Below are 17,156 nucleotides of genomic sequence, written 5' to 3' on the forward strand. Positions count from 1 at the left end.
AAAAAAAGTATTTTAATTTTAAATTTCAAATAAAGAAAGGATAATTAGATATTTTAAAAATTTAATGGGTATATTAGATATTATACCCTTTTTTTTGAAACAAAAAAAAAAATAAAGCATCTAAAATGCGGTGACCGGATCGACAACGTATGGGAAAAGCAAAAGCCGTTCAAAAAAGGAAAGTTCCAAAAAAAAATAAAAAATAAAAAAAGGAATTAAATAAATTTTTTATCCTTTTTTTAAAAAAAATAGAAAAAATTAATAGGGACAGGTTTGGGCGGGGGCAGGGGAGCGTGGGTGGGCCCCGCGCGGATTAATAGATTTAATAATAATAGTAATTATTATTTAATTAATTTTTACCCCCTCCCCGCGCCAAAAAAAAGGGTGGTGGTGGTCCCCACGTGGCGGGGAGATACCGCCACGTGGCGGTGCGGCGGTCCCAACGGTCAATTCTCCACCGGATTAGCCGGTGGCTGGGCGCGGGGTTTCCACGTGTCGCGGCCGCTCCGAGTACCACGGCGGTGGAGTTCTAAAATTTGCCTGAGCCGGGTCTGCGGTGGACCAAGAATACTGCCGATGCTACTGGGCCGTTCTCGCTGACGTGGCGCATCCGGCGTAGAGAGAGCGGGGAAGGCGTTGTTGCTGAGTCAGAGAACAGGTGGAGGGCGGAGATCGATCGGCTCGGCTCGGCTCGGCTCGGCATGTCCTCGGGACGAGCGTCGCGATCGCGGGAAAATTTTTGGCGGGGTCACGGGTTTCGATGCAAGGAGCGAGGCCGAAGATAAGAATGGATACCTAACCCCACGCCTCATGCCGGTGCAAGCACGCTACACCAGCCACGAACACGAAACAGCGAAGCGAGCAAATAGTAATTTGACACGTGTCGTACTAGAATTAGTAGGAGAGGTGTGTGAGCGCTTGACCTATTAAACGGACGGATTGGATAACCCATGACGACTATAATTATTTATTTATAAATTTTAGATAACCAATATCTTTATCCATAATGGACAGATTAGATAACTCGCAGATCAGATGGTTATGACTATAATTTATCTATAAATTTTTGAATAATCAACATTTTTATCCCTATCTGACCATATGTGGACGGGTACCCGCAAATTTTTTTCTTCTTTTTTACTCCTGTACTTTCTAATTACAGCATATATATATATATATATATATATATATATATATATATATATATATGAGTTCGGCTACTATACTTTTATGAGTATTGGCTCCGTTATACTCATAAGTTTTCAGTCGTTAGATTTATTCCATTAATCATTTTCACCCGTTAGATCATACTATTCAACAAATTACCCACTCAACCCTAGAAAACCACTATAATTCTAAGTGGGGACCACCATCATCCTAACCACACATCCCATCAATCAACGGTTAAAAATTTATGAGTATAAAGGGGTCTATACTCATAAGAGTATAGTAGCTCTAGCATATATATATATATATATATATATATATAGAGCAGGGCTGCTGTGCTCTCAGGAGCACGGAGGCCTCCGTGCTCCTGAGCCGTTTTCGATGATGGAATTTTCGAATCGACGATCGGCTCCGTTAGACTTGATCTAGCACATTTGAAGTTTCTAGAAAATAATTTTTGCGATTTTTCGATATCATTTACCTAGTGATCGAAAGGATTCAAAATCCATAATTTTTAATGGCTGATATCTGCCGTTTTCAAGTTTAACGGTGTAGAAGTATTCAAATCAGATGAAATTTTGATAGAAAATTCTTTATACTATCTACAACAAGATCTATATTTCTGATCGAAAATTTTAGTGCTATATCACCACTTTTTATAGGATTTTTATTTTCAGCCGTTAAAAATTATTGATTTTGAATCCTTTCGATTGCTAGGTAAATGATATCGAAAAATCGCAAAAATTATTTTCTAGAAACTTTAAATACGCTAGATCAAGTTTAACGGAGCCGATCGTCGATTCAAAAACTCCATCATCGAAAATGACTCAGGAGCACGGAGGCCTCCGTGCTCCTGAGAGCACAGCAGCCCTGCTCTATATATATATATATATATATATATATATAACTAGACTGAAATACTATCAATAGCAGAGCTTAGTGCTATCAGTTTTTTAGCTTTTAGGATTGAGAAATGTACGATTAGGATGATGTGGGCCCCCTAGTGTTGAGTAGGTGGTTGGTTGAATAATATAATATAACGAATAAAAATAATCAGACAGTTAAATCTAACAATAAAAATAATCAAAGGGTTATATCTAACGGTAAAATATGCTATCGATAGTATCCCAGCCGGACTCTATATATATATATATAATTTTTAGAAACATAACGTAATTTTTTGTTTGAAATATTATAGTATATAATAAACAATATAAAATCTTAAAAATACATACATTATATCATGTATGAGTATTTTATCATTCCAAATTTATATGATATAAAATTAATAAAAATTTTATTATTATAGAGTCAATATTATAAAAATTATATATTTTTAAAAATATAAATGGGAGAATTCATGGGTATTCGCGGGTTGTTCAAAATACCTATCACTTAACAAATACTCATCTGTTTTATTTATAATTTTTCCGATAAGAAAAGCTAATATTTATATATGTAAATTTGTGAGTAGTCCGTGGGTACCCGTATGGATAGAGATTGTCAGGTCCATTGAGTGCTAAGCTATTGCCTGTTGTCGTGCAGTCGATGTGGACCTGCCCATGTACGTTTTACGATTTATGGTAGGGATAACCTTATACACCTTCCTATAAATATATTGAATAGAAAATATATTTTTATAAAATTTAAATTTATGTTTTAAAAAATTTAGTGATGTTTATATTTATTATTCTGATTTGTTACAGTTAAATTATAATTTATTTCTTAACAGAAGAAAAATAAAATGCCAATTATACATTATAAATATATCCCTCCAAAAGTCTGATGGTTAGAATTATGTAGAACTGTGCTCCAAAAATCTACAATAATTATCTATTTTTTTATAAAATAATAACTAATTCAACCCACTATTATTGTAATATTTTTTCCACCTACTCTCTCACTCCTCCCTTTTTTTTTATTTTACCTATCTATTATTGCTCCCCGGCACTCGACATAGGCTAAGTAATATTCGTCGTGGATGATTCGGAACGAAAAAAACTCTAATTACAGATTCGAAACTAGCACGAGAAAGAGGAAGAGGAAGAGGAAGAGGAAGAGCAGAAGTTCCTATTACTAGATTTTGATGCAACGCGGATTTTGATCGATAAGATTTTGTTTTAGAGGAAAAAGTATAATATTATAGGGATAAAAAGTTTAATTTACCTCACTCGCGGACTAAGATTAAGTATTTTATTTATGATTAACTATGTTTTTTTAACGGACACTAACAACAGGGGTATATTTAAAACCGTTCAAACTTTTTGTGCAATAAATCTGAAAACTTTAAACTTTGTAGAAAAATATCTGCTATTCGATATGTTTACAATGAGCTGTATGAAATTATCCCTTTATATAGTAAATAGATTAGATTTAAGATAAAAATAATATACAATTTTTAGTCTCAATTATTTTTTTAATTGAAAATTATATTAAGGATGGTCATATATTTTGTTATCATCTCTAATAAATTTAAAAATTTTAGAAATTTGACAACTTAGGCTGAAACACCTCACTAAAACAAGTTGATATATCACATTAATTATTTCATATCTCAACATTACCCAATTTGCCACTTAAAAAATATATAAATAATTTAAATTAAAAAAAATGTTCTATTTTGTTAATAATACCTAAGTTGATTGCTTATTGAACAATTTTTTTAATTTATATAATTTTATCATATTACTTAATAATAACTTTACCTGTAAATTTATTTTTATGAAGTTTTATGATTGAACTTAATAATTACTCCAAATAAATAAACCTGCTTGAAAACAAAGTGTTAAAGGGTAATAATGCAATATTTCATATAATTATTTGCAACTATGATTTTATTAAACTACACAATTAAATTAATTTTCTATCGGAAGATCAACTCATAAATTAAATAATTTGAAAGATAAAATAGTGAAATCAAAATTTTGAAATGCTGTGCAGTCCAATTCAAATAAAATTTCTATACATTTTTACTATTATTTTAATATAATTACATATTTTTTTAAATTTAATAAATATAATATTGAATCTGAATGTCTGATCAAATTTAATGACTAGTGAATTAATTAAATTTACTAAAATCATATTTGCAAATTTCATGAGGCATAAAATAAAAAAGTTACTTCTACGTTACTGTATTAGATTGGTTTTTTATGGTATTTTTAGATTAACTATTATTGTTTTATATATAATATTATCAGTTATAAAAAAAAAAAATCATTTTTACAGTTCCATTGGCTTGAAATAGCTGGTGTTATTACATGATTTGAGCGACATATAATTTACATTATTATTATACAATAATTTATACAACATATAGGGTCGTCGAAGATAGAAAATTTAGACCTCGTTTGGTTTTTTTTTTTATTTATTTTCTTTCAAATTCAAATTTATATAAGATAGTATAGAAGAGTATTGTAAATTGTTTGTAGTCTTTTCATTTAAAGATATTTGTTTGTAAGTAAGAAAAATGTTTAGAAACTCTTTTCTTGTGCTTAGTTATAAAAGAGCTATATTTATACACATTTTGCTATATTAGATCTTATAAACTGAGTTAGGCTCATTTTGTGTTCAACCTATTTGTGATTTTTTAGCTGTTAGATTGCCTCAAAATATGTGCGGCGCTAATAAAACAAAAAAAATTAAAAAGACACAATATTGATAATGCTCCACGAATATTGAGTGCGACTCGATGGTTAAAATTGCATACAGATCAAGCTCGATCAACTCTGTAAAATTAATATTTAAAATAGGCTAAAGATAGAAAAACTTTCATCAAAATTTGATTTTTTATTTTTCTTTTTATCATTTAAAAAAGCTTACACTTTGTCCTCTTAAAAAATAAAAAATATTCGCAAGGGGTACGGGTGTTAACTATGGTGACAAAATGACCAAATTATTTCTCACCCTTTTCGTCTCCTTCCCAATTCTGGTCATTCGCAGCCTCTTCTTCTCTGTTCTTTACGCCTCCCTCGACTTCGGCTCCGACTCCGTTTCTTCTATCTGCTCCCCCGCTCCTTCTGCATCCTCGTCGTCCCTCCATTTCGACAGTGATAGAGAGGAGATCGAGATGGGCGTGGGCCGAGAGATGAGTGAGCGCGAGGGCAAGGCAGTTGAGGGCGAGGACGGTACGGCAGAGGAGGGCGAGGCGGTGCAGTCGAGGACGTCGGTGATCAAAAGGGAGGGGACGAATCTGAGATGAGAATTACAAAAATATTTTGGATATAAAAAAATATAATAATATAATATAAACGGAACTCTAACAGAACATCGATAGCGAAAACCAAAGTGAATATTTTTTATTTTTTTAAAAAAAAATATAAATTTTTAAATGACGAAAAGACAAAGTTAAAACGCAGGTATCCACAGAATTTTTTTTTTTTTAATTTAGTTTTTAAACTACAAAGAAAAGACAAAAATGTCAGATGGTAAGTTCTAGTTATTCCTAATTCATTTTTCGATAGTCTTTGTTTGCCGCTACCAAGCACACGCAGAATTTGAATAAGTCAAGCGAAACAACCACTCACATATGAAAACAAAAATCTCCCTCTCCACTCTCATTATTTTCAATGTGATTTTTTTTTCTATTTTCCTTGGGTGTCCATAATTGACTTGGTGGAAAAAAAAAAAAGAAAAAAAAAAGAAAAAGAAAAAGCATTGATTAATCCACATGAAAATGACACAAAATTAAAGTTGGGTCTAGATTTTGAAATTAAAAAAAAAAAAAAATTATATAGGTTCCTTCAGATATAGTGAATTATAAATAGACTGGGGCTACTATACTTTTATGAGTATAGACCTCCTTGTACTCATAAATTTTTAACCGTTGATTGATAGAATGTGTGGTTAGGATGATGGAGGTCCTAACTTAGAATGATAGTGGTCCCGTAGGGTTCAGTGGGTTGTTGGTTTAATAGTAATATGATCTAACGGATGGAAATGATCAATGAAATAAATCTAAGGGCCAAAAACTTATGAGTATAAAGGTGCCAATACTCATAAAAGTATAGCAGCCGAACTCTTACAAATATATTCCTATAAAACTCAACTTTTATACATTTTTTTCTATAAAAGTCTAATGTTTTCAAATATGTCCTCTGATTTATTACCGTTAAAACACCGATTATTTTATAGATGAAATGATCGTTTTGCCGTGACAAATTGGTCTTACCAAAAATCTCAATTATTAATTGAAGAGGGATAAAAATGTCGATTCACCTCATTAACTAACCCGAGTTAAATATTTTACCTATGTTGTTTAACTATTTTTTTTCTTACGGATCCTAACGGTAGAAACATATTTAAAAATATTAAAATTTTTATAGAGACAGTATATAAAAGTTGAACTTTATAGAAATGTATTTGTAATTCACTATATTTGTAGTGACCCATATGCAATTAACATTTTAAAAAATAGCCTCTTGGGGTACGCTTAATCAGGATGTTGATCAAATATTCATTTACAAATATTCTTCTAAACTTTTGAAAATTATATATTTGTCACACAAACTTTTGATTTTTTTTCTTTTTTTTTTTGTAATTAATCACTATAGATTGTATTCTATTAATAATTTGAATTGACTAAGTTCAGGAACTAAGTAACAGTACAAGGATAGTAGAGAGGCCATCTATATATTTTTTAAAAAATACAACATGTATAGGGGTATTAAACGTTTAAAAAAATAAACTTCAAATATCACCCTAGTAGTTTCGCATTTTCTCACTTTAGTGCCCTATGATTTAAAGCGTATCAATTTTGTACCCTATAGTTTCATTTTTTTCTCTTCGCAAGTCCCCCCGTTAACTTTTCGTTAAATCATATACACAAAATTTCAGATACCCCACCTACGATTTATCGAATATTCACCTTTGTACCTTTTAGTTTTAACTTGGTCACCGATTTAACAAAAAAATTAGTAGAGGAGATAATGAAAAAAACAAAATAAAATCACTAGGTACGAAAGTGATACATTTTAAATCATAGAATATTTAAGTGAGAAAATGTGAAACCACAGATGTGGTATTTGAAATTTTTTCTTAAATTTTTTTTTTTTTTTGAATCAGCGACAAAATTAAACTAAAAGGTACTAAAATGAATATTCGATAAACTATAGGTGTGTGTCTGAAGTTTTTAAAAATGATTTAGCGAAAGGTTAACAGAGGGGTTGACGAAAAGGGAAAAATAAAACTCAGGATACTAAATTAAGCCGCAGATTACTAAAGTGAGAAAGTGTGAAATAACATGAGCGATATTTAAAGTTTATTCGAATTTAAAACAAAAGACAAGAGAACATTGTATGGTCAATCAATGTACATGAGTCAGGTCAATAGACCTAAAATTTGTCCCCACCAACTAAATTGATCAAATTTTATTGGGAGACAGAGTAAAGAAATATCCCTATCCACCGCATTAAATAATGAGTGACATGGCGATACCTACTATTCCTATTGAAATGTCACCATTACCATTTTCATACGGCTTATATATTTCATTCTAGAATTTACAAAAAAAAAAAAAAAAAATTAAATATGAAAAAAATTAATATGATTGGTTAAAAAAAGTGATTTTTAGATATTTTACAAATTAAGTGTAGAGATAACATAACTTTTTAGTTGAATAGAACCACTCATTTTGTCCCTCTTTATATCTCCTTGTTGTTGATGATTATAAAAATATTCTTCATCATTATTAGGATTTTTATCTCTATGATCAACATAGTTAGTGCCATCTAATATAAAATCCAAGGGAAAATTAACTTGGAAAAGACCCCAATCTCTTAGATAACATTATGAGCAGGTTAGGTTCGAATTATGCAGTATTATTATAAGGAATAATTGTCTATATACCCCTTCATTATTCTAAAATATTTCTGCGGTTATCATCCGTTAAGTTAACTTAGATTAAACGTGAATTAAATATCTGCCAGAGTTAAAAAATATTAATGATGGTAGAAGGATATATTTGAAAAGACCAAAAATCAAAATATTTTTATGTTCCAACTTAAGAGCAAATAAAAAATATTGGTTATGACATAATGGTATATTGAAAGAGCAAAATAATAATTTCATAAATATAACATTTGTTGCTAACAGTTTATTAACAGAATTTAACTCTATGGATATATTTGAAATAGATTGGAACGTAATAAAAGTATTTTCAATATTAGTTTTTTTAAGAAAGGTAAATTAAAAAGTCAAAAATTTTTCTGGTATATAACCAATTGCCCCTATTATTAATTAGGGATAATTGCCTATATATCCTTCATACGTTTGAAAATATCCGATTTACCCATACTCTTTTTTTTTTTTTCTTTCTAAAATACCCCTCATATGTTCCACCGTTATTGCAAAATACCCCGCAGTTATCTCCTATTAAGTTAACCTGGGTTAAACGTGAGTTAAATATCTACCACAGTTAAAAAAAAATAAAATGCCAATTTTGTCCTTAACTTAAGGGCAAATAAGAAATGTTGGTGATTGTAGAGGGGTATATTGGAAAAGGCCAAAAGTCAAAATACTTTTTGTGCCTCTGACTTTAAGGGCAAATAAGAAAGACGGTGATGGTAGAAGGGTATATTTAAAAGGGCAAAATAGTAATTTTACAGAGATAACAAAGTTACTTAACAGATTTTAACTCTAAGAATATATTAGAAATATGTTGGAACGTAGGAGGAGTATTTTCAATATTAGCGTTCTAAGAGAGGTAAATTGGAAAGTCGGAAATTTTTCAGGAGTATATAAGCAATTGCCCCTTAATTAGCTTTTAATTATTACTATTAATACTTACATTCAAAATAGTGACTCGATTTATATATTTCAGTAAATCTGACAGTAAAATCTTATTATTTCAAATATATATTCTATGGACAATAATAAATTATTTTATACAGTAAATTTTAGAACGACTTGAATTATTTTATAACAATTCTATTTATAAGCCAACCGTATGCTTTAAACGAGTCTCGTAGTTTAAGAAAACTACTGCTAGCACAGTTGATAATAATATGCTAACTATTTTTCTGCGTAAGAATCAAGTTATACTATTTTATTAGAATTCCAAAATGAGGTGGGGGTGGTAGTAGAATCATAATCTAAATAAATAGATTTGGTAATTTAATTACTTGTGCAATTCCCAATTTTTTTTTTTTAATTTTTTTTTTTTTACCAATTCCTCCTCTAACGGTCAAAAAAAGGCGAACCCACGCGCCCCGTGATTGACTCCGACCCAAAAAACAAAAGAAAATAAAAAAAGAGCCGTTGAAAAGTCAGAATTTAAAATCCCCCAACCCCCACGAAACCCTACCCACCGTTCACTCCGATCCGCGCCGATCCGCGCCGATCCGAGCCGAGGGGCGGGCTACGGACGCCAAAGGCCGGACTCCAAACCCCGGTTTATGGCGGACTCCAAATCCCGAGAATTAATCGGGTTGAATAAGAAAAGCGACGCGCCCGTGACGGATGGCCCCAGAATCCCCATCCGCCCCACTTTACCTTTTCCTCACCCCTCCCACATTTTTTTTTTTAAATAATTAATAATTAATAATAATAATAATAATAATTAATAATTAATAATTAATAACAAATAATCATTAGTTTATTTTTTTGTATTAAATTATTATTATTATTTTTCGGTTTCCGAAATTGCCCCTCGGAAAGATCCCCCGCCCCTCCCCACTACGCCCTCACTACTTTTTCGCTCTTCCCATAATACACCTCACCACCGTACACTTCGCTCTTGTTGTTAATATTATTATTACTATTATTATTCGCAACTTGTGCCTTTTCCTACTATACCCTCTTCAAACAAACGCTTCTCTCTCCTCCTTCTCCCTCCCTCCCTCTTTCTCTCTCTCTCTAGCATCTGAGAGAGTCTCTAATGGCGGATTCGGGAAACCCTAAGAGGGCGAGGGGGGAGGAGGAGGATGAGGAAGGGGAGAGAGGGGAGGCGAAGAGGCTCAGGGCGGAGGAGCTCCTCGAGATCCTCGACGGCGACGACGCCGCCGCGGCGGAGGAGCTCGCGTCCGTGATGCGGAGCTTCGAGGAGGAGATCGCGGCGGCTTCGCCCCCGCCGCCGCGATCGGCGGCGGCGGAGGTTGCCGGAGATGGGAGGGAGATGGATCTGGGGTACCTGTTGGAGGCCTCCGACGACGAGCTCGGCCTCCCTCCGACGACGACGACCACCACCACCACCACCACCACCACCACCGCCTCAACGGTGACGACGACGACCGTGACGGAGGATTCTGAGGCGGCGGCGGCGGAGGAGGATGGGGGAGTAGGGTCGGGGGGATTAGGGTTAGGGTTAGGGTTTGGGGAGATGTGGGGATTCGAGGACGAGATCGGGGGGTGCTACGAGGGCTTCGGGTTCGGGATGAGCGACGCGGCGGAGGAGGCGCCGGAGCACCACGCCGGCGGGGGCGGCGGCGGCGGCGGCGGGGTGGTGGTTTTAGGGTTTGATGGGGGGCTCTTCGATTACTCCGACGTGGTCTGTGGACCGTCCGATCTCGCCGATCTCTCCTGGCGATCGGAGTCGCTCCCCGCCGTCTGATCCCGAATCAACGGCCCTCTTACTTTCTCTCTCTTTCTATTTTCCTTTTATTTTTTTTTTCCCCTTAAAAGAAAAGTGACTTTGTAAAGCTTTTTTAGACAAGGAAAAAAACGACAGGAGCAAAAAATGGATAAAATTGGAAAAAATATATATATATATATCTATAATTATTATGGACCGTTTGATGAGGATCGTCCGATGGTGGATGATTGGGCCAGGTAATTATTAATATTAATAATTTATTTTTAAAAAATTTTGGGCTGCGGAAAATGATCTGGACCGTAGAGGACGCGTTGGACGGACGTGATTTAATGCGCGGGGTATAACGTAAAAAGGGAGTTGCGTCTCTCGCGCTCCAAGGCATCTTTTTGACGTGTACGTGATTTTGCGGGATAATATCACGTGAATAAATAATTTATTATTTTCTAATAATCAAAGAGTAAAATAAATAAAAATTAGTATTCCAAAACAAAATCTCGTAACGTAAAAAGAGGAATTTAAATTTATCTCTTATTATGGAGTTTAAATTTTAGATTCCCATGGACGTATGGTAAAAAAAAAAGGGTGAATTTTTAAAGAAACGAAGGAAAATTGAGCTAAAATTAGGAACAAAAAGTTAGAATAATTTATAGGAAAATGTAAAAAGATGCGATTTTATGTTATGGTGTATTCACTTATTTAATAATATTTGATTTCGGGGGGCGACTTTAGTTTATAGAATTTAAAAATATTTAATTTTTGATATCACTTGTTTGTTGATTAAAAGATCTCGAAATTTATAATTTTAATTAATATGAAGTGTTTGTAAATTTGATCATGTTGAGATATTAAAATAAAAAAAAAATTTCTGCCCTGTATTTGGAGTAAGAATTTTCATATTATTTATTTAGTGGTTTAAGAGTTAAAAAGTGTTTGTTTTTTATTTTTTAAAATTTTCTCTATTAAAAGGTGTAAGAGAAAACATAAAATTTTTTGTAATGTTTTTCATTTAAAGTGTTTATAATTCGTTGATCAAATATTAATTTATTGCTACTGTGGAAGTCATGTGGCGATTGATGATTCGTCAATAATTATCAACGGTATATCAAAATTAAATTTTATTGTGCGACTTTGGTTATAATAACTATGAAAGTTCAAGTTAAAAATTACAGTAAAACGTAATTTGACGATAAAAGTGTTACCCTTTTTGCAATTTATCCTTTATTAAGCTAGTTGATATTTATCATTTAGCCCATTGCATTGTTAGCTACCCAATTACAACAATAAAAGAAAAGTTTTTTCTTCAATACATTAATTCGGTTACAAAAAAAAAATTATAAAATTTAAATCTTAGAAATTTTATATACACTAAATTAATTTTAACGCCTGCATTATTAATTTAGAAGCTCTATTATTGAAAACAAATAAAAATGACAGACACCCGATTGCATCTTTAAACAGTACAAATTTTACTTTTAGTAAACCTTTTTATAAATTTTGAGGTAGCACAATATTTTATTCTACATCACTGTTGCTTTTTTGTTCATTCAACGAAATTACTTTAACGCCCCAACTTTTCACGAGCATGCTTAACTCTCTTAACCTCGTGGGTCTAGCCAAATTTTCAAACAGGGTTAAAAGTATTAGCCATATTATATTTTACATATATATATATATATATATATAGGACTATATAGGGTCTCACATTCTCCACCCTATATAGTCCTATATATATATATAGGACTATATAGGGTCTCACGTCCTCTTCAGACTCAAACTCATAAGTATCAGACAATTTGACTCGTTTCGCTAACCTAAACTGATCTTGTGGGAGAGCCACGTTATACCCACAACAGTCAACAGTATGAGAATCTCGCTCTTCCCACTGTATAACCCTGATTCAGCCGAGACTCATCTCATACTTCTGACTGGTATTTAGCTCTGATATTAAATATGACGCCCCAACATCCTAGAGGGTCATCTATCCTAGGACTATTCCCGTCCTAATATGCTTAACTCTCTTAATTTCTTGAGCCTAGCCACCGCTCAAAATGTTTAAGCCGGGTTAAGACTATTAACCCTATTATATCATATATATATATATAGAATTAGGCTACTATACTATCTATAGTATCGGAGCTCCGATACTATAGTCTTGTTTTCGATGTTAGGGCGTTCAAATTAATGATCCATACCGTTAAATATGATCTAGGGTGTATGAAATTCTTAGGAATAAAATTTTAGCTTTTTTCGATATCGTTTACTTAGTAAATAAATTATGTCAAAATAGATGGTGGAAATTGAATATTCTTTAAAATTTGAGTATAGGACTTTTAAATTCAAGATCAAGAATGTTAACCTTAATCTAGATAGTTTAAAGTATTTTCTATCAAAATTTGAGGAAATTTAAATTCTTCTACACTGTTAAACTTCAAACTCGCCATAGTAGCCATTAAAAATTAATAATTTTGAAATGATTTGATCATAAAGTAAACTATGTCGAAAAAATATAAAATTTTATTTTTAAAATCTTTAAATATCCTAGATCAGTTTTAAATGTGTGGATGGTTGATTTGAACACCCTAAGATTGAAAACGAGACTATAGTACTGGAGTCCCGGTAATATAGATAGTATAGGAGACTAGCTCTCTCTCTCTCTCTCTCCTTCTCCGTCTCTTTCTTTCTCTCTCTTCTCTTCTCTACTATTTATATACTCTATATATATATATATGTTAGAGCAGATGGTTGTTGTGCTCTCAGGAGCATGGAGCCTCCGGGTCTCTGATAGCCAGTTTTTCGATAGATGGAGTTATCGTATCGACGATCAGTCCGTTAAACTTGATCTAGTATTTGAAGTTTCTAGAAAATAATTTTGCGATTTTTCGATATCATTTCATAGCAATCGAAATGATTCAAATCAATAATTTTTAACGGCTGAAAATAAAAATTCTATAAAAAATGGTGAATAATAGCATTAAATTTCGATCAGAAATATTGATCTTGTTGTAGATAGTATAAAGAATTTTGTATCAAAATTTCATCTGATTTGATACTTCTACACCGCTTAAACTTATTAAACGGTAGAATCAATATATAAAATTATTGATTTTGAATCCTTCGATCACTAGGTAAATGTATTTCAAATCTCAAAAAATTATTTTCTAGAACTTCAAATGCCTAGATCAAGTCTAACGGAGGTGGGGGCGATCGTCGATTCGAAAATTCCACCATGAAAACGGCTCAGGAGCACGAGGCCTCCGTGCTCCTAGAGAGCACAGCACCCTACTTTATATATATATATATTATATATAATATATATATATATAATATATAAAGAGAGAGAGGAGAGACTGATGAGAGAGTGAGAGAGGAGAGAGAGAGAGAGAGGATGAGAGAGAGAGAGATGAGAGTTGGATGGCTACTATTAGTAGCAAAATTCTATTATTGTACCAGTTTTTTAGCTTTGGATCAACTATTTCATTATTTCTAACCATTGGATTAAATACTATAACCCAGTGGGGACCACTCAACCCTAGGGGGACCACTCAACTCTAACCGACTAATATCATTCTGACCCTACAATTTTTCATCTAAGGGTTAAAAACTTGATAGCAAAAAGAGCGTTTTACTATTAATAGTATTCTAGCCTAATTCTATATATATATATATATATATATATATATATATATATATATGATTACATATTCTATATCACTTTCTTTTGTTCATTCAACAAAAAAAAAAATATTGAGGAAAAATAGGATTAAATGTCTACACTAGCAAAATGTTAGATGTGTTAAATTTAAATTTTATTCTATTTTGGTTAATTATTTACTAAAGTTAGGATTGTTTCTAAACTCATTGGATTTTTAGTATTATCATAAGAATGATTTGTGTGATTTATTTTTCCTTGACGATTTCTCAATTCTCTTATTGCTTTTTGGTACCCGCTAAAATAAATTAATCTTTTTCGCATTTGCCGTAACACATAATATTCTCAATCTCTTTAAACTTTTATGAAGTAAGATTCATTACCTTATATTTGAAATGTTTTATCATAACAAATGAAGGTTGTGAGCATCTTATAAGAAATTAAGCATCTTTTAAGGGGTTAAAGATAAGCTCCTAAATAGGAATCATGAAGATTTCGTCAAAATAAGTTATTGATTAATTACTTATGTGGTATGAAAATTTTCTTGTGCTATCGCAAGTTACGAGTTTGGATTTAGTTTGTTATTAAGTTTTAGTATCTATAATTTTGTAGAAGTGCATTTCGCCTACAAATTGATTTATCATTGGCAAAGGAAATGACTCGAAAGTTGAATGTTGGATTGTTTCTTTAGATATTTGATTATACTTTTTATCTACCAAATTTAAATGATATGCTGAAAAAGATATTCTTATATCCAAAAATGGCCAAAAACTTTTTAAAAAATTTTACTTGTATAATTAGAAGTATTTTGTAGAATAGCAGATATAGTTTATCTATAAGGTAATTTATTTTATTCTAAAGAAATAATTGAAAGCTGAATATATTATTACATTTTGAACACTTGATCGTACTTTCATCTATCAAATATTACATGCTTCGTGAATAACTCTTAAAAAGTATACTGAATAAAATGCTCAGGCATCGCCAACAAGGCTTTAATGCCATTTTGTCAAATCTAAAATGGTTTGTGACAGAAGAATTTAAGTTGAAAAGTTGAAACTAGTTCAAAAGTCAAATTGGCCATAACAAACTTTGGTCAAAATTTTTTTCAAATGGATAGAGTTATAACAAATTAAACTTATCTTGTAACAAAAAACTTTCTCCACACAAAATGAATGGAATAGTTCTTCCACAGTGAAACGGTTTGATCTACTATCTATGCTGATTTAAATTTAGAACATTATATGGGATGAACGGTAGATTAAACTGTTCTGCTACAGCTGCGGCGGGACGATATAACTAAAATTTTTGTGTCTTGACAAAAACGACATCCATAAGAGATTTCCAAAATCATCATCATGACATACAAATCTACCAAAGTAACACCTATAAGTGTGTGTGTGTTTATTTTTCTTTTCATTTAAACATTGATATATTTCAAAAGCACCAAATATTGGATCTGAACCAGCAATTGGTTGCATAGGTGGTCCATCTCTTTTTGTTCTACATGAATCTTCAAACAGCGGTGAAATAAAAGGGCAATTGTTTATATATCCTTAAAAAGTTTACGACTTTCTAATTTATCTCTCTCAGAAGACTAATATTAAAAATATATTTTTTACATTCCAACCTATTTCAAATATATCCCTAATAAAGTTAAAATCTGTTAATAACTCGGTTATCTTTATGAAATTACTATTTTGCCTTTTCAAATATATTTTTCTACCAGCACCAATTTTTCTTATTTGCTCTTAAGTTAAAGGCATAAAAAGTATTTTATTCTTTGGTCTTTTCAAATATATCCTTCTACCATCATCAACATTTCTTATTTGCCCTTAAGTTAAGGGTAAAACTGGCATTTTAATTTTTTTTAATTGTGATAGATATTTAACTCACGTTTAACCCAAACTAACTCAACGGGTGATAACTACAGGAGTATTTTGAAATAACGGAGGAACATATAAGGGGTATATTAAAAAAAAAAGTAAGGATAAATAAAATATTTCAGAAGTTTTGAAGGGTATATAAGCAATTATCCCTAAATAAATTAGGTACAAATCTAACTAATAGTACTTAAAATAGGGAAAAAGACCCTTTTAATTTATTAACCAACCAACTCACAATAAATACTATAATAATCAAAACTAGTTTATTACTCCACCAAGTATATTGTCTTTAAAGACTCACATGTTAAATAACAACAAAAAAAGCAGTGCAAAGTCCCAATCCCTCATGATGCTACAGCCCCGAATTGATGTTCCAACTACAATTTTACAAAAATTAATTAGTTTCAATCTTTGTTTGGTGTAAGCAATTTTTCTTTTTTTTGAACTTTTTCCATTTTTGTTTTTTTTTTTTTTTGAGGATAATGCTTGTAGGCAATTCTTGTACACTTTTAACTTGAGAATATTACTTCTTTAAATAATTTTTAGAAAATTTAAGACCTTGCTTTTGTGATAAGATATGATTTCGTGGAGATATGATTTATGTGGTTTTACTTGAAAATAATAAAGCAATTGAAAATTCGCCTGTTCGGCTCAAAATTAAAATGAGCTGAAAAATTACAGCTCGTTTTCTGCTCGAAACTAATTTGAGTCGGTTCTCCAGCTAGTTGTCGACCTAGCTTGAATTAAATTTATATAAAACAAATTAATAGTAGCTATAAGGCTTTTTCTTATTTATCTTTAACTACTATTCAATATTTTTAAATTTATCCTAAAATTATCAAAGTACCTTTCTAAATCCAATCCCATTAGTAAAAAACCCTATGAAAAATTGAGAATATTTGAATGATATTTTTAAAATCAATAA

The 17,156-nt window shown here is 31.8% G+C and overlaps 1 protein-coding gene across 1 annotated transcript; it reads left to right on the forward strand.

The window, feature by feature from the left end:
• On the forward strand, positions 9,842-10,967 carry LOC109716768. The gene has a single exon (XM_020242323.1). The coding sequence runs from the start codon at positions 10,043-10,045 to the stop codon at positions 10,712-10,714; it is 672 nt and encodes a 223-aa protein (XP_020097912.1). The 5' UTR covers positions 9,842-10,042; the 3' UTR covers positions 10,715-10,967.

The sequence above is a fragment of the Ananas comosus genome, linkage group 10, assembly GCF_001540865.1.
Source record: "Ananas comosus cultivar F153 linkage group 10, ASM154086v1, whole genome shotgun sequence".
Taxonomy (NCBI): Eukaryota; Viridiplantae; Streptophyta; class Magnoliopsida; order Poales; family Bromeliaceae; genus Ananas; species Ananas comosus.

Excerpts from the sequence above, each read along its gene's own strand:
- LOC109716768 (XM_020242323.1), top strand. The coding sequence starts at position 10,043 with ATGGCGGATTCGGGAAACCCTAAGAGGGCGAGGGGGGAGGAGGAGGAT.